Genomic DNA, 19990 nt, shown 5'->3' on the forward strand with positions numbered 1-19990 from the left:
TTTTGGTGGGGTTCGTTTTGCTTATTCTTTAGTTTTCTATGTTGTGTCATGTGTACTATGGTTTGTCTGTTTGTCTTTTTCATTTTTAGCCATGGCGTTGTCAGTTTATTTTCGATTTGTGAGTTTGACTGTCCCTTTGGTATCTTTCGTCCATCTTTTCAGGACGTTCGCTTGACATGTTTTGTATTTTTTGTCAGATTTTCGGAATAATCTGGTTTTATCCATTTGAATGCCTTAAAAAAAATTGCCAATTGACCCCCATTTTTATTTTCATAAATCGTTTACGTGTATAAGTATAAGCCATCTGTCAAAGTCTAACTTACTCTTAGTTATTTTTTTAATAGTGTTTGAGAACTTGACAATGATAAAGCAATGAAAAGTTAAGAGAGAACATTTAACCGCCAAATTTTCAATTGCTCATATCTCGACAACCAGCACATTGACCTATATTTTATTTTCGCTCTTGTGTTAAAATATGCTTATAATCTGAATCATATTACAGTTTGTTTATTCTACTGGCCACTTTTATCAGCTCTTTAAAGAATGTATAAGGTGTTAGATTTCTAAACAGAAGATACTTATTTTGTCAAAATGCACAGGGGAAATAATTTGATTTGATTTGTGTGATTTTCTATGATTTAACGCCACCTTTAAGCACCACTAGTTTATGGCGGCCAAATTTTATTGATGGTGGAAGCTGGAGTTCCATGAGAACAACCACCAACCTTTACTAGGTAACTGACAATCCTAGTTAATTCAGATAAAAGTCGAGTGCACTGGTACGAGCGCGGTTCGAAATCACAATCTCAGTGTTGATTTGCTAGATATTACAGTAGTTACTACTTTGACAACTCGGTCAACGAAGGAATCACAGGTGAAAATACAATTTGTATCATTACTAGAATTATAAATTTGATGAATCCGGCGATGCTGTTTGTTTAAATCTTGTCCTGTATACTCTTCAACTTCGCATTAAATTTCCCTTTTCACATTTTTTGATTTTTGATTACTGAGGTTTTTTTTTTTATAAACGATACGCGTGTCTGGTGTACAAAATAATACGTTTTTCATAAACACATATTTTATAGAAAATAATACTTGTTTTCTCCGGAAGGCGAAATTGAAATACACATATTTTTCTTCATGTTTCTTCTTTTGTAATGACTACACTTGAAATATTGCATCTTTATTCTTTATATAATTTTGTTGTTCCTAGTTCAGGTTATGAACTATCAGAACACATGGTTAGAATAAAGATGATATGTTGATGAAGGTTAGATACGTTTAGGACCATGCATTACTACAAACTGTAATGCTCTAAAACATGTAAAAGTTATAGAAATTATTGACAAACGTTTTACAGTGGCTGTTTATCATTTTTCAACGATAACCTTTTTTAGGACGACAAAGAGCCCGTACACCGTGCCATCTGATCCAAGATTGCACAAAGAAACAAATCGTACAACCTTGAACTAAAGAGCAAAGCATCCTGAAATCCATTGCATATTGTTCAGTAGGTGCCAATTAAATAGAGAAATGCAAAAGCCAACTTATAACATACAAAAATTACAAAAACTTAGAACTCCAAATTTGAAAAAACTCGGACAATTTAAATGAAGTATTTAAAATCGTTGTGTACCATCATTCCTTGAAAGACGTTGCGAATAAGGAGGAACAAGGGAAATATTACAAAGTATCACCATATAATTCGTTTTAATTTTGTTAGTTCATTAATTGTCAACATTGACTGTCGGCTATTTTGTTCTTCTGTATTAAAGGCGTACAAATAAGGATTAATATATTCATTAATAAAGTATAAGTAATCTGATGCATTCAAATAAAACATTCATGTGTGTTTCCATTATGTGCTAATTTATGGTTTCAAATTCACTTCTGTCCACTAAGGTTTTGTGAAGTTGATTCAAATTAAAAGTGGACCAACGAATGAACAGTATTGTTGATAACAATAAATATTTAAATAAAAGGCGTTTTGAAAGAATTCGGTTTAGTGTAATACCTTATTCTACGTAGGTTTCTTTTACGAAATGGTTGATACAATTATGTTCCCGAACAATGATGTAAAAAAATCTATCAAATTTTATATGATATAAGCTACTTTAAATGAACAGTTTCTAAAAATGTTGAAAATTTTTATGCCGTTCTTCCTGTAACAGACAAGGATTAACATTGCAAAACCTTTAAGTTGCTTATATTGTTTAAATTTCTGTGGAATCAAAATCGAATCAAACATCAAATCGAGCTATAAATGTTCTTTTGTACTTTCAAACTCAAACTTCAAATACCAAACGGAAAAATAATAAAAAATCAAATTCATATGTCGTGTTTGAGAAAGTTATTCAAACGAGTTTCCATCTTCTAAGGGCCGTTATTCAGCATATTTGTGTATGATTCTTAAAATTTAACAGACAAAGAAAGTGCTATATTATAGTAAAGAAAAAAGCAGCACACCACCAACAATCCAATTAAAACGATGAAAATTGACATTGAAAAGTCTCATCTTAATTTGTTTTAAATACAAATGAGTTTGATTACAGTTTATTTTAATGAATGATATTTCAAAACTATATCCTAGATTTCGGACATTTTAATTAACTTTTTAAATATGATTTATTTTTTGAAATATTTTGATGGCAAGTATCTAAACACATTTATCCTCAGAAGTATTTAAAATTAGGCAAATGTTTTCTTAAAGAAGGAGAAAAAATGATTTGTTTTTACATCGCCCACAAATGTGTACATTTAGACATAGAGGTTAAACTAAAAATGATTCCCTCATATGTCAACAGTATTACTTTTTGAAAATCTTAATGCAAAAGAAGGAAAAGCATATACCTGATTTGGCAGCATTGGTGTTCATGGTTTCCCCTCCATAAGAATAATTCACGTGCAATAATTTGGTGCGAAGTAATGAACCAATACAAAAGGATTCAAGCAAATACTTGTCAAGCACATCCAAATATATCTTAGTCATTATAAGAATATTTTCGATTTTTTAAAATTATAAACAAAGACAAACATATCTACAGAATATTGAGAGCGAGCTACAAACAATATATTTGTGATAAAATGGTCATATTAAACACAGTGTGGCATCATACAACTACGCAGATTGATATGTTTGATTTAATTTTTCAACAACAGTTATGAATTGCTGTGTTTTTAGGTTAAAGATTATAAACACTTCTGAACATGATATGTTTTTAACTTGACGTAAACGGATAATATATAATAGTATGCACAAAAGGCGATGCATCACTGTGGGGTAAAACACATATGACCGAGCATATTTGTAAAATAGTCAACTTATAAATATCAAAGGAACATTGATTGTGGTTGTAGTGATTTATATTTTCTAGAAAAAAGAAACAATAAGTACAGTCGAAAACTTGAAAAAGTTTGAATGAAGTGAACAGCAGCATCATCATTCAAAATTTAAAATAAAAATTGATAGAAAATGTAATGAATTATACTGGGCTTATTACTTTGTATGCATCTTGTATAAAAAAGACTCATCAGCTCGAATTAAATAGGTACAGAGGAGGAACATCTAAACATCATATAAATAAAATATACGAAGCAGAAAACAATAGTATTGTGATTGAAAATCAGAGGGAGATGTCTTATTTACAAATGAGATATATGCTTTTAATTTTTCTATATTTAATCAAAAAGGGAATTTAGAAGTATTTTGTATAGGTAAGATACTATTAATAATGTTCTCTAAATATATCATTAGTTGCCATTTATTTGAATTTTTTGCTCTTTTTTCACATTTTCCTTTAAATGATATTTATTATGCCACAAAGATATTGGCTGTTAGTTATTGTGATTTCAAAAACTCTTATATTTTCTATATAACTATACCAAAATTTTAGCTTCTTTCAATGGTTATGGTAGTTGGTTTGAATAATCAAAGGGGTCCATTTTGCTCTTTTCTGAAGAACTGTTTGTGATATAGCTCGATGCATTTTGTTAAAAAAAAATCAGCAAAAGTGGTAAAATGATTATTATATATAATAATGAATTATAAGGTACACATGTATGATATTGACCCTTTCTCTAAAAATTGGCCAATTACCATGATTACACCCTTTCCGAAACAATTGTATAAATAAATCAAACCAATTTCCAATATACATGTTTGAGTCCACATGTGGAGTAGGACCTTTTACCCTTTACGGTCACCAGAGATAACCTCAGTTTTTGGAGAGGTGTATGATGTGTTAAAACATATATACCTTCGGTGGCTTACTTATTTATATTTAGCTTTCAAGTGGTGAAAGTAACTAATCCACACAAAAATAGGAAAAAACTCATGAAAGACCTATATACCAGACAACAGAAAAATATATATTCAACCAAAAACCAAATTCCGAATACTCTCTATAACCAGTTATCTTGTTTTATTTTCAGCAGCTATCAGATAGTACCAATTTATGGTGTAATACAAGAAACTGTTTTTTTAAAAATATAATTTTATAATATTCATATTCAGAGTTAAAATAGTAAAATAATAGAGAAATTATGCATTAATGATAAATAATGAAAATTAATGACAAATGACGAAATATATATATATACTAACAAATTATAAATACATACATGAAGATACCCTGGTCTTACGGTACTTATATACAGGGATCTCCACTGACATATCTGTATCAGAGAATAAATTCGTTAAAGGCATGTACAATATTATGTTGAATAAAAAAAGTCTTCATTTTTCTATGGTATGTTTTGTGTAATATTGTATTTTTAAATTATTCACACTTCTTGTGAAGCTTAACTACGTTTAACGCACTTTTTGGAAATCTGCATTTTCTTGTATTTAATCTAGAATAACGCATAATTTTTACAGAAAAGGAGTACATTGGATGCTTTGCTGACCAACTGAACAGAACATTGCCATACGGAAAACTTGTACTGTTAGCCAGTATGACCAATGATAAATGTGCATCTCATTGCTGCTCAGTTCTGAAGGATGCTACTTTCATTGGAACTGAAGTTTATGTATAAAATTACGTTTTTCTAATGTGCATTAAATATCATTGTGCTTGTAAAGATTTCACAAAATTGCACCCTACGATATGAGGAGATATGAAATGTTTGCCAATGTGACGTCCAAAAGAAGTAGATAAAACCTTGTAAAGGTTACCATTCTACTTTTAACAATGAATAAAACCCCAATTAAAACATTTCGCTTCTAGGTTAAATATTTATCTGGGTAGTGTTTATGCATGGGTTCCATACTATTGAGAATTCCATGCAGGTTTATCATATTATTTCTACTAGACGGTTATCTTTTGTCTTCAGTTTAATATTTATGTTTTCTAACTATTCACTATGTTTGCCAATTTCAAGTAATGTTATAAATTTCATGAAGTATAAGCTACTTCCAATCAGAAATGTTTTATTTTCCTGATCAAGACAGTTGTAACTAGTAACAATTAATCACTTATTATGATAATAACTGTGTTGTCTTCAAATCGAAAGAAACAATTATGCCTTTATGATTTGATTTCAGTTACATGTAATATGTAATATGAGGATTTTTTCAACCCGGTTCTGTCCTTCTTTCATCTCTCAAGTTTTGTTTAACTTAATAGAGATTGTAAAAGTATTACACTTTTACCTAAACTTCAATGTAAATAAAAAAGGGAAGTATATAAAAGCTGTCAAAATCCAACGCAATAAATCAACGTAGCGAATGAAAAAAAAAATCGAATTACAAACATAGCACGGGTATTTTGTTATAACGCAATAGTGATTTAAACCTGGATTTATAGTTAGCGAAACTTCCAACTTGCATGACATCTGTGTATAGTTTACAGTGTATATTTGTGATTTGGTGTTTGAATTGAAATCCATATCATTTAAGGCATATTAGAGTAATCCCAGTCTACATTGAATGTGTGTTGCCATTACGTTTGTCTTCTGTTATCAGTAAATATGTATTTTTTATTTTCTAAAATATGGTTAAAGTATAAATCACAAATTAAAAAGTTAATTAGAACTTAGTCAGCAAGACAAACGATTAATCTTTTGACGTTCATTATCACTGAACTAGTTTACATATTTTTAGGGGCCAGATGAAGGACTCCGGTAGGGGGAGTTTCTCGCTGCATCAAAATATTAATCTCAAAACCTATATTGAAGATCCTTAAGCTCACCCACTTGACAAAAAACGAGAAATTGTTACAAAGACACTAAAACAATTGCTTCCTAGCAAGGTACCGGGAAAACTTTTTATGGTACCAAAACGAACGTGTGCTATCGTTGCATCAAAACAGCCACGTTTTGAATGAATTGGTTTGACTCTAGATTTTTTACGTTTTTTTCTTTTGTTCTGATTTCAGTTGTCTCATTCAAATACATATTAACCGGGTTAGTTTGTCGTATTTTGGCATAAAGCATCACTGAAGAGACATTAATTTTCGAAATGGGCATCTAGTGCAGCAAAATTTATACTGTTTATGTAAGTTGACCACTTTGATATGCAATAAGCAGTCAGGGGCGTTACTTAAACAAGTAACTTTTTTAGTTACTTATATAGGTAATTTTTGTCTTTAAAAAATATGAAATTACTCAATAGAGTTATTTCAAATTTCAATAAAAGCATGGACTAAATGTAGTTTTCATGAATTTCAATATCATAAATTTAAGAATTGTAAGATTTGAGAGGAGAATAAACATAAAGGGTTACTTTAAAAATAATGACAAAAAAGTTACGTGAATAAGTTATATTGTACATCTTTGACAGAATTAGTAATAACACTTATTTTTGTAACATATGTAATTGTTTTGGGTTACAAATTATAAATAACTTCAAGTCTTAATTAATTCATAAGTTTCAATCTATTTATTTATGTCTACCTTCAAGATTTTTTTAAGGAAAACGATATTTTAATAGTCCCAAGAGACCAATCTTTAACCAAAAAGCGTCGATATCAAAGATAAGTGCGTCAGAAAAGCAATTAGTGTTTCAGAAGGATTAGATTTTATATTTCATGGGAAAAATAACCAGATGTCTGTAAAAATATGTTAAAACTAGTAGAATTTGTATAATTGGTCACCTATAAAAATAATATTTAGAAAAGTTACTTATACAAGTAATTTTTTAAATAGACTCGTTTTCAACATTACTTAAATAGGTAATTTTAAAAGTAACGCCCCTGACTGATAAGTAATGATTTTATTTTTTAGTTAATATCATAGGATAATTTACCCTGAAGTACTCAGTACTTTGAACCTTTATCCAAAAATGGTGCTAAACAACCCCTAAAATTAGATCCATAATTGAAAGCTTTATACTAGCAATATATATGTTATCGATATACAAATCGTGCGAATGCAGCACCTCCTTATTGTACACGTGATAAAAATTATAACACTGTCCTATTACAGGCAGGGTACATTTGCTTTTGTAGCAATGTAACTGACACCAATAGTTTCATGCCAAGGCATTCTGATTATTGCCATATGTTATGTGATGGAAACATTTTTGAAATCTGTGGAGGTTCCTGGAGTTTGAGTATATACAGGATGGGTTAGTTATTGAAAAATAATGATTGTTAAACGTATTTTATTATATCCACCAGACACAAAATATATAAGTGTGTCAGACTATACGTAAATGATATTCATAATTGATTATAATTGGTGAATGAAAAAAACTAGGGATATATAACACAATTCCCCAAACCATTACATGTTATGTAAACAAATGTTGTGCCTATTTCTATAATGCTATGAGTTGCCTCCCGTAAACCACAAATTGTTCGACTATTTCAGGATTAGAATATTTTAATTGTTAGTTGACCAATAGCCTCATATGAACAACATTTTGTAACAAACAGTTTTTAGAACTAATAACACTCTCCCTTTATTTAATTACAACAACAACATTTCAGAGGTAGATATTTCTGTTAAATGCATATATATAACTTACATTCATTACTAAAAGTACTAATATGAGAGGAGAAAGATACTAAAGGGATATTCATAAGTCGAAATGTCATGACAAAAACACCCAATAAAAACGAAAAACTGCGAAAAGGCTTATAGGACACAAAAAACAAAATAAAAAACTAAATATTGAGCATTACAAATTGCAGCAAAACCATTGAAATACCTTGATATAAATACATGCATCCGACGGGCTTTTCTTGATAAACTTTCTGGACGCTTGAAACTTTAAATTATAAACAAGTAACTGAATGTGCGAATAGTTGTAACAGGACCAATCCTACCAATATTGCGGACCTAATTTCTCAAACAACAACGACAGACATAATCTGTTGACAAAGCTCTGTTCATTACCGGTTAACAAGTTAGATAAAATTTTTGAGGATTGCAACACAATTTCATATAGCAGTCCCAACTATAAAATTGTTATCCTAAACTGTTTCCCAAAGTTAATCGCCCTGAAGATCATGAAAAACATTTCATTAAAATAAAGTATGTCAATAGAGGTTTTCATTTTGTAAATTTTGCCGGTATTTTTAACAACTATTCTGTTAAAGAACAAATTTCTGGATATTTTTATAATACTGAGTTCCCTCTTATTTGTTCTATTTACAAGAAATCTACCAAAAAAATTGTGTTTAATTTAGCCAATTATGTTAAGATGTAAATATCAGTGAAAATACATGTACACCTAATATACTAGTTGCACAAATTTAATGAAGTAAGGAACATGTGTAAGGATATTTTGAATAGATACATTCTCACTTAAAAGTGAATATAGATAATGAAATATTCTCCCATAAAACAAAACAGTGAAGAACTATTTTCTTTATTTTACATGACATATAGGCAAGTAGGATATCTTATCTTTTAACCTGCTGTATAACTATAAATTCAAAAGAGACCGTGTGAACTCCTCAATCATTATTTCTCGTATTTCGATATCTGGTATAAATACTCATCATAAACCTATGGAAAATAGTTTTATGATTGTATCCCAGGATAAAACTTATTTGTACATATATTTATTCATTAAATTTGAAGAATTCCCTTAGCCGTGTGATATGACTTTTGTTATCAACTGCTACCGGATTATATCAGCTGCTTCCGTTTCATATCAACTGCTTCCGTTTCATATCAACTGATTCCTGTATTATCGCATGCGTTGCTGTAACTATCAATTTTAAACGCAAGAGTTCAAATTGAAAAGACCACTTTCAGTTTTGTTCGCAGAATTGGTATAGATATATTAGAAATTGATCATCTTGTCTCAATTTCCAGATTGTTCAACCTACGCAGAAGTGAAAACTAATTCACCAAACCAAAGCAACATTTTAACTGCATTCGAAGAAACAAGTAACTCACCATCAACTCACAACAAACAAATAGATACATCCACAGCAACAGTTGCACGTAACAATTCGGTATGCTCCTGCCCGCATTGTTTGCAAATAAATGACACTGTCTGGACTAAAGAAGAAATAGATGAAAGACTGACTTTGTTGAAGAAGGCAATATCTGTGAATAAGAAAGATACTAATTTGTACAAAGGTACTAAAAGGTCTGCATATGATCATCGGAAGTCGTCAAGAAATATTGGAATATGTGGTGTTATTGTATTGGTACTGCCTGTTATATTTGTACTAGCTATTGATATATCAAAGAATCTTTAAAGTTGATTACAAGTAAAGTAGTGCTTTTCCTGTTTACCCTTCCGTAACATTAGAACTCAATCCAAGCTTTTTAAAGTCTTCATTTTGTATAGTCTTTTGTTTTTTTTTATGTTGTATTGTGGACTGTTGATGGTATTTGAAAGGTTTACAGTGTATGTTTTTTGCAACGACATGCTAACGTATGAGTTGTGATATTCCTTTATTATCGCCTGTATCAACAAAAAAAAAACCCAACTCCAAGTAAAATTGAAAAAGGAAAGTCCATAATCAAATAGCAAGATAAAAAGCTTAAACACATCAAACGAATGAATACTACGCACATTTGTCATTAAATTCCATCAATCATTATTGTAAAAAGCTACAAAATAAATGAGTAGACCTAATTTTCGGTGTCACTTCTTCCATGTCAAATAAAAATGGTACTCTATCTTAAAGATAATTTCGAATATTGAATGAAAGTCTCACGAGTTAAGTCTACATGGTATAGTTTTATACCCTTTAAACTGAATAAAAACATTGTGCTTTGCTGCTATGTTTGGTGCACAGAAACGGCTAACTTAACCGTGGGTCTTTAAGTTAATACACTAGTAACTAAATTTGTCCTTTTCAGTTACTTCAGCCCTTCATACCACTTTTTTCATTTGTGACTGTTCATACATTTGGTTGATGAAGGTTTTAATAAACATGTCAAACATTACAAACTCTCAGGTAAATACAAACAAACCTGGAAAAAAATATAAAGATAAACTCGATGTACCAAGTAAGCGACAAGGAAATATCAGTCATATTCCTAACTTGGAACAAGAATTTTCGGAAGCAAATGTGAGGTTTCAATGTATTAAATAGCTGATCCTTCCTAATTTCTGACGGTTGTTTTTAATTCCGTTATAATGACAAATCGGCACAGACTTATGTGGCAATGATTGAGACCCAGCAGCCAAACTCTGTAAACATACATCACATCTTACACAAACACCAACAACACGTTATTGTAGTTCGTTTGATTTGATAAAACTGAATTTTATGCCTGTCGAAGTACTTGTTGTTGTACTAATAAAAGAATTAGAAACAGTGTGATCTTATATACATTAAAAGGTAAATACATGTCATGTTGTTAAGATCGGAAATGCTTATTTTTGAACTGCAAAACGGTAAGAAACCAGTATGCTCTAATACGACATTAAAAGTATGTTATTTTTTTTCACCACATAGTAATATATTGTTTTGACATGAAATGACTTTGAACTTAAGACAAAGTACAAAAAAAAAATGTAGCCATTGATGCTTAAAATTACAGATTTCAACATAGAAGTAAAGCTGTTAGGTGTTATGAGTTTAATTCCGTTATCACATTTCACCTTACAATGAACAATAAATTCAGAAACTGACACAATGTGGTGTTTTCTCAACTTACTAGTTGAAAGTTTTCCTGATATCAAGAGAGCAGTACCTGTGATGTTACCGATTTTGTTTGTTTTTTTTCTGTGCGGATTATGAATTTTTGACTGCATTTACATTTGTATGGAGTGTGATGACAAATAACAGGATATGCACATCCTGTGCACGAACTCGATAAGACTCCTTACGGAGTTCATGCGATTGCCAGAACCAAATTTGGTTTATTACATTAGTGTACGTCTTTCTAATTGATTGTCGAGATTTACTATTTGTAAAAAGACTCAGTACTTTCAGCGATCAATGAATTTGAAGGAATATCTTGTAAGTGTTCAAATGAGACAATATTCTACACAACACCAAAGAACTAGGACACACTATTGATAAATGTTTTGAATGTTGTAGTTATCTTTAATTTGTAATTTCGTTTTTTATGAATCTTGTTTTTAAATCTTTGACATCTGATAATTTTGATCTTCTAAAACTTTCCACACCTTCATCCATTATTGATTACGCGTTCAATACCTTAGAAACCTATTGAAATTATTGTGTATTTGTTATCATGGTTATAGTCTTGAACATGTATGAAATATTTTCCACTAAACGCTATTTAAACAACACTTTTGATTGAATGTCCAAATATTCATTTGACTTCAATAATCGACAATGAAGAAAATAAATACCCCTCACCCTAAAATTGAAATTTGATATATCACATGTAAAAGCTTAGTATCAAAAAAACTTTTGCTGCATTGTTAATCCTAAAGGATATCAGAATCTATCATCTAATTAGTTCACTGGCTTGCGGACGCACAAAACACATATGCCGAGATTGGCCAGTAAAGACACAGTTTGCTGTGTAGTTTTTTTCAAACAATCTTAAGGATGTTTTATCCTCTATTTTTTTTAAATTGTGCCAGATTTTCGGAATCCTCTGGTTTTATCCATGTATTGCCATTACAAAAATTTTCCCACTAACCCTTACTTTTCTTTTCATATTTTTTTTACATGAATTTTAAAAAGCCATAGTTCAAAATCTTATAAAATTCTTTTTATTTTTTCATAGTTTTTGACACAAAGAAGGTGCCAATGTATAAAAAATAAAGAGAGAATTATTTCCCGCCAAATTTCATATGGCTTATTTTTTCTTTAATTATACACTATCAATTCATAACAGTAGTTTAAAAAGCTTGTTATTATAAAACAGAGTAGCAAACAATCTTAATCTTACAAAACTTAAAACCTAAGGTGATAGTTATTGTTGGTACAGAAGAAATGTACTTTTATAAAGCCTTAATTTGTTACAGTACATGGAATCCTGATTTCGTATTAATTATTCATTTCTTGTACACTTAAAAAAATTACTAGATACACAAACTGGTAATTTTTTTAATTTGAAGACTCATATTTCTTGTTTTTCTATAATGTAAGCAAACTACAGCTTGAGTGTAGAAAGGGAGATAACCAAGATATAATTATAAATGATGTTTTAAAAATTGAGGTAACAATAGTTTACAGATTTTCAAATGTTTGAATCAATTAAGAAGCTAATTCACGTAGCTAGCACACAATCTGTGAATCGCATGACCATTAAAAGGGGCGAGACCCTGTGTGTCAATTGTGATAAAAAACTTGTATATGCCTACACTGATTTGTTTGATGATTTATAGTTGTACTGTAGTAAAGTTTTTGAGAATTCTGTGGTAATTATGATTGCTAAAAAATCTAGATATTAGGATTATGTCTCTGTGGTTCTGTGAAAAGTAACGTAATCCGATACATTACAATATTAAAGTATTTTTTTGTAATAATTTGCACAATGTTACTAAATACCCAATAAGGTATTCCAATATACATTGTGCGTTATCTGTTTGTCGCTGAATAGTTTTGCAGTTTAAAAAAAGGGCGAAAGATACAAGAGGGACAGTCAATCTTACTGAAATCTAAAATACACTCACAACGCCAGGGCTAAAAATGAAAAAGACAATCAGACAAATAATTGTTCACAAGACACAACAAAGAAAACTAAAGACTAAGCAGCACGAACCCCACCAAAAACTGAGTTGAAATCAGGTGCTCAGGAAGGGTACGCGGATCCTGCTCCACATGTGGCACCCGTCTTTAAAGCTGGGAGTAACTAAATATTGAGTGAGTATCAGACGTAATAAAAAGAATTATTAATTAAAACGAAGCTAACATGCCTAAGATAAGTTCAATAAGAGAGAAGTTCATAAATATAAAAAAGTCAATATAATACAGATCACATTATTTTCGGCATTTTGCACATAATATGCCAAATCATATTCCTCAACAGTAAATTAACATGTTAAAAGCGTATGGTAAACTTTTTTTTATTTTCAATCCTTCCCGATTACGGTTAAAAGTGAAAAAATGAAAATGCTTTAATTTTTTTACTTAACTTATATAACTATCGTTGAAATGGATTACCACTAAAGCTTTTTTATGCTTACTTCTGTCACGTTGTTTTGTGAAAGCAAAATCCTAAATTCCGAACTCAGTATTAAAAAACGGTACTTGAGATCTTGAATCAAGAACAAAAATCTCTTTATCATATTTTGTTATATTCATTAAATACAATGTCATGTGAGAATAGATAAAAACACAAAATACACATTGAAGATATTGTATATAAACCCTTTTACACTTTCCATAACAAAGTTAGGTTTTACTATAAACAAATCTATTATATTTTACCAACAAATAGAAATTCATACTAATGGCTTTATTACAATTTCTTTTTATACAAAGACAAGTTTGAGGGGATACATCAATAACTACATCAAAAATTATAATCATTTAAATGTGTCTGATGATGGAAAGGTTAACCTCACTGCCACAAGGTAATAAAAAATGTGTTCATTTCAAACAAATAGTTTACAAAAATTACCATAAAAATCAAGTAATGAATATAAAAAAAAGTTCTAATGGATCTGTATCTTCCAGTCTTCAACCAGGAATAACTCATCTCGCTTAAAACATTTTTTTTCAAGATGGATAACTTACACACATGATTATAGGATTTTTTAAAGATCGAAATGCTTATTTTCTAACCGGAAATTCAATTTGAATCTACTGACACTAACAACATGAGAAACTCTATGACTTTAAGAATTAATTTTTCATTTAAGACTTGACGAAAATTACACAGAACCATTTTTTTCTGATGTGTATTGTTTATGAGATATGCAAGACTTTGGTCCTTGCTTAGACTTAAAGCGATTTTATTGAGTCTCGTCGCATTTCAATTTTTGAAACTCAGTTTTTTAACCGTTATTTCTCGAAAATATAACGGAGTAAAAATACTCATCATTAAGATACCGTAAAGGGTGACAGATATTGTTATAAAAAAACCTAGTTTTCAACAGTAATTCTTCATTTCAGTTCTGTTATCTGTATATCAGGTATGTACATATAACCGAACAAACATTAAAAGCTAGTGCGAATTTCAACTATTTCACAGCAACTGTATCCCATAATAGATGAAAGGAAATGATAAGTGAAAATACAATCAATAGGTCTTTTTATCTATACCTTTTAGTTTGTTAAGATATGTTAAAAGCATGAATCGGACACACTTTCGTTTTTTTCCGTTTTCGATTTCTTTAAATGAAATAGAACTTGTGCAAATATACAAAAGCCCTTGCACTTGCCTTAACAGTAAACACATTATCCATTGAACAATAGATGCTACTTCAATGCCGTTTAGAACAAAATATAATTATTAAAAGGTACCGTTAAAATCACAGTCACGTATTGATTCCGGTTTAATACAAAGAAAAAACAAGATTGGTATTGTCAATAGTTTACGATTATTACTATGGTTATAATAAACGGTACATTCATATAAGCACTGTTTAAAAAATGTAGAAATCTTATTTCAGTGTATCTTGGTACAACGCAGTTAATATTCAAATGAGGATGTATGGTATACAGTTAGGATTTATTTTAATTCTTGTGTTAATCGACCACCAAAAATTATCAGTTTTTTGTAATAGTAAGTAATTTAAAAAAATAAATTTGTGAATGTCTTATCAACTTACATTTCATTCGATGAAAACTGTTTTAGCATTTCACTAACCTACAGGGATTTGTTCAAAATCAGTATAGATTGTCTTTGTATTTTTTCGTATAGTAAAGTTATGCTCTTTTCGTACGTTCTACTAGTATTTGAACCATGAAAATAACATTTTCTTTTTAATTACACCTTATGTAAGAATCCTGGGTTTTTATTGATTGATAGCCAGTGTATTTTTCACCAATTTACTGTTATCACATGAATATCGTTTATTTTTTTTTAACCCCGCCGGGGTATTTTCAAAAAGGATATGCCTTTTGTACCCTCTCTGCCGTGGTCTTTGCCAAAAAATACTCTATTCGGATGGACGCTTGTAACGTCACGATCATCAATGCGTTTTTGAACATTAACACTCGGTGTAATTAAACAGATATAGCATGTTCTTAAGGGGTATTTGCGAAAAATACCAGTCTTTAGAATAAATTTCCCTCGCCTTACGGCTCGCGAAATTTCACATTCTCTCGACAGGTATTTTTCGCAAATACCCCTTCTGAACATGACATATCTGTTTGAAATCTATTAAACTGATAATTTAGTTTATAAATTGAAATATCAAATTCAAGATCAACAATGCATTTCATCTTCAAGAGTATACGATTTTTTTTATATTTGTTAACACCAAATGAAATAAATTATATGAGTACGAATATATACGTCTAATCAAGTGACATCTCTAAGACAGGTCCACTATTATGGACCACAAGTGAAGGTGATACACAACTCTCCCGACTTTAAAATAAAACACATTCGACCATACTTATGCATAACACACGGTTAAACCAAATATCATATTCGTAATCGCTGTAAATATCAGTACAACAATGTTAAAGCTGTGGAAACAAATTCCGTCTGAATATTTTCTTAGTTTGAAAAAAAGTAACAGAGGAACATATTAAGCTGACTGTGGGACATTTGTAATAATGTTTGCCTTTCAAAACTGTCAAAATTATTATATATTGTTATTAAAAGTTGAAATCAGAGTTAAAAGTAGTTGTAACGTAATTTTCTTTATTGCAAACTGAAATGTATCACACTTTGGATTTTCAGAACTTTTAGTTTTCCGTTTTTTTCTAGTTTGATGTTGACATGGTTGATATTTGGATTGTTATTTAATATCTTTATTATGTAGCTCGTACTCTACATTTAAAATACTACCCAACATTTCATTTGAATGTTGCAATAGAACTGAGTTAACTTGGACATAAAACTTTAGAAAAAAGTCATATTAGTGCATAAAACCATCTCCATACTTATTTCAACCTAATTTTAATCCAAATAATCTGGATATTATCTCATGTGATACATAATCAATATTTTGATTTTTTTACAAGTGAGACGATTTGCTGGATGTTTTGTTGACCAACAGGAAAGGACCTTACCATACTACGTACGAAATGACCAAGAAAAAATGACCAACGATTTATGTCTTTCGAATTGTTGTGCATTTATGAAAGATTCTGTATTTATGGGAACGGATGTAGGTATTTATCCGTTATGGACTTTTGACGAGGTAAATACGTTATATATATGGACCTGTGCAGGTTAAATTGACCAAGACTAAAGTTCGAGTGTCGATATAAACCTAACAGGTCCATATATACAGTGTTAACTGAGGGAAATTTATTTATTACACATACAAATCCTTTATTAGGAAAATAACATCCAATGTTCTTTCTGTGTATTTTTAAATTGTTTTTTTTTGCAAGAATGTTAACATGTTATTGAAAATATCAATATATTTTTAACAACTTTATAGTTTATTGTATTATGAGCGTCTGCATTTTACAATAAGTTCCTGAAATAACCTGATCAAATTCCAAATTTAATTTTGACTGCAGTGGCGCTTCCTCTATTGTTGTAATGTATGACATCATGACGTAATAAATCTAAATTGAGCAAAATTGTTTTCATATTGACCACCATTATACATATACAATTAAAAATCAAAACAAGGCTTCATGTACGTAAAATGACCTTTGAAACATGTAATCGTAATATAAATCAATGAAAATAGTATAATGATACACCATATATTATATATAAACTGAACAATTCAAAAATGTGTCAAAGATGATACCGAACATGTAACTTATGTCGTTACTACAATACCCTTACCTTTTCACAAATGTGACCTAATGATTTATACTATTAAGCGGATTTGTATCAGCATAAACAAAACTACGGGTGTCACATGTGGAGAAGGATCTGCTTACTCTTCCGGAGTACCTGAGATCAATCCCAGTTGTTGGTGGGGTTCGTGTTGCGTAGTCTTTGGTTTCTGTACTATGATTTGTCTGTGTCTTTTTTTATTTCTAGCATTGGCATTGTCAGTTTATTTTCAACATATGAGTTTAACTGTTCCTCTGTTATAATTCGTCCATCTTTTAAACTTGTATCATCAGTTTATCTTTTAAAATTTGCATATAAAAAAGAACCCGTTTAAAACTACTATAAAAACTTCAAATTCACTATATTTGAAGGTTTGATTGATAGTTGGTTGCTTTACGCCGCATAAGCACAAAAAGGCTATATCGCGGCGACTATATTTGAAGGTACAACCTTTTAAATATATGACGTTGAAATGTGACCAGATCTAGACTATGAGTTATCATGTTCAGAAGTCTATTATGATTTCACGAATATTGACAAAGTTATACTGCGTTGTAATAGATGTTTTACAATTTGAATGTTTTCAATAGTTAATTTTTGGCTTAACGACATATTTAGTTTCAGAAAGCGATAAAGTAGTAAACATGTGGACAAAAAAACGCGTCCACTTTCAGTTTCATTTAACATAAAGTTACTGTTTATAAAGTGAACGCTATAATGTGTCTACCCTGGCCTAGGCACATATGATCTCGGTATTTGGATTTTTAAGGATTATACTGCACGAAATTTTGTTGTCATTCTGGCTGTTGTTTAACTACTGCAATTGTCTTTGACACTTCAACCTTCAAGTTATAACACATATAAACATAATCTACAGATTCCGTGGTATAGTGGAATGATCGTAATTCACGGAGTACAAGTTAGTTATCTTATATATATATTTGTTTGAATTTCTACTGTTACTTTTTTGGTTTGCACCAACCCTTGATAAAGATTTATATTCTGAAAAAAACCCAATAAAAGTAACATGAGTCGGTTTTGAGTTTAAATAAAATTAAAAAAAATGTGAATAATATATTATACTTGGTTTTTTTTTTAAAGGAAGGATTCCAGTGTTATTGTAGCAACAATTCCGCTAACTCACAAAAGTTTGTACAACAAAATGAGGAGTCCTGTGATATGCCTTGTGATGGATATAAATTTGAAAAGTGTGGAGGCGTATGGAGTTTGAGTATATATAGAATAGGTTAATACATAGCAATACTAATAATATGATGTAAGATGAAATAAGTAGACTAACCCATAAATTTAACAATCAAGGTTACTAATAGAAAGGGTAATGAGTTCTAGATATAACCGGAAATAATTGATGAAAGATTGCTATGTTATTATAAATTAAAATATTATTCAACAAATATAAATATAAAAAAATAATATTGTAAACAATTCAACTTGGATACAAAAAAATTATTAAGGGAGTATACATATATATAATATTGTTTCCGACTTCAATAACTTTGCGTATTTTGGTTACAGATTTAGATTGAACATTTAAATTACATGAATTTCAAAATATATAATTAGTGCTTGGGCATCAGGGTAAGCATTCCTTTCTATGCTTGTCACATTCATACAGAACAGACGATCATATGAATGAAATAAAAGGAATGATTTTATTTAAATCAAGAAGGTCATTACCATGTATAAAATAACCAGCACATATAACATCAATAGTATATATGCAATGTGGAGGCTGTTCTGTTATGGTTCGAGTGATGAGTTCGTAAAATTGAACTTTAATATGCATTATGAATTTTATATCACAAAGGTGAATGCCTGATTTTGGCCACTTTCATTTGTATAAAGTACTTTAAATCTACACATGGCATAATTAAGATCTTTACGAAAAATTACTTTGTCCGACATCAGTATTAATTTTTTTAGATTGTGAATTTCATGTACACACTCTTATCATAGATACTAGTATTGAAATTTGCGTTACTAAATTCTGATATTAAAAGCAAAATATAAAGGCCTTCTTTTCATGAATATTAAGCTATAAAGACGCATTTAAACATGAAATATATTCGAAGCAATGTTCAAACTTTTACTTTAACCAATGAATTTCTATGCTTGAAATTTGTCATTTGACATCAATTACGTAAATGTCGTCATGTTTATTTATTCTAAGTCACATTACATTACCCGTGATCTTTTTGCTCTGAATTTCAAAATGTTTTCTTCCCGATTTGTTTTAATTCGTTTTTCATAGAAATTTACATAATTTTGAAATAACATTAACTGTACCAATTCATTTGCACATTCCATGCATTTTGATAATATGTGTTTTTTCAATGTTGCTCAGACTAAATATTGAAAAATAATTGACCACTTGAATATGTTAATTTTACATTGTAAATTTGTAGGGTCAAATAATGGCTCTTATCCTATTTTCTTATAGTCTCCTTCAAATGTAAAAGTAAGGTTCATTAGAGAATGTTAATATATTCAAACTTGTAAGTTCATTGAAAATAAAGTTTTTTTTTTTTTTAATTTTCTTTACCGAATTGATAGAACTTAACGAAATATAAATATTTCAACAGGCTTTCCATCCTTATAAGTGACTGCCTCTCATTTAGGTGTGCATATAAGAATGAAGATGTGGTATGTTGCCAATGAGACAACTGTCAATAAGAAACCAAATGACACAGAAGTTAACAAATATATTTCA

At 29.9% G+C, this 19990-nt stretch overlaps 1 protein-coding gene across 1 annotated transcript in view; it reads left to right on the plus strand.

Annotated features, from left to right (window-relative positions):
* LOC134710620 (mucin-2-like) overlaps positions 1-19990 on the plus strand; it is a 54015-nt gene that overhangs the window by 22748 nt on the left and 11277 nt on the right. The window contains exon 3 of the mRNA XM_063571003.1: positions 18361-18490. Within this exon, the coding sequence (XP_063427073.1) occupies positions 18361-18490 (130 nt within the window). The remainder of the gene's footprint in view (positions 1-18360; positions 18491-19990) is intronic.

The sequence above is a fragment of the Mytilus trossulus genome, chromosome 3, assembly GCF_036588685.1.
Source record: "Mytilus trossulus isolate FHL-02 chromosome 3, PNRI_Mtr1.1.1.hap1, whole genome shotgun sequence".
Classification (NCBI taxonomy): Eukaryota; Metazoa; Mollusca; class Bivalvia; order Mytilida; family Mytilidae; genus Mytilus; species Mytilus trossulus.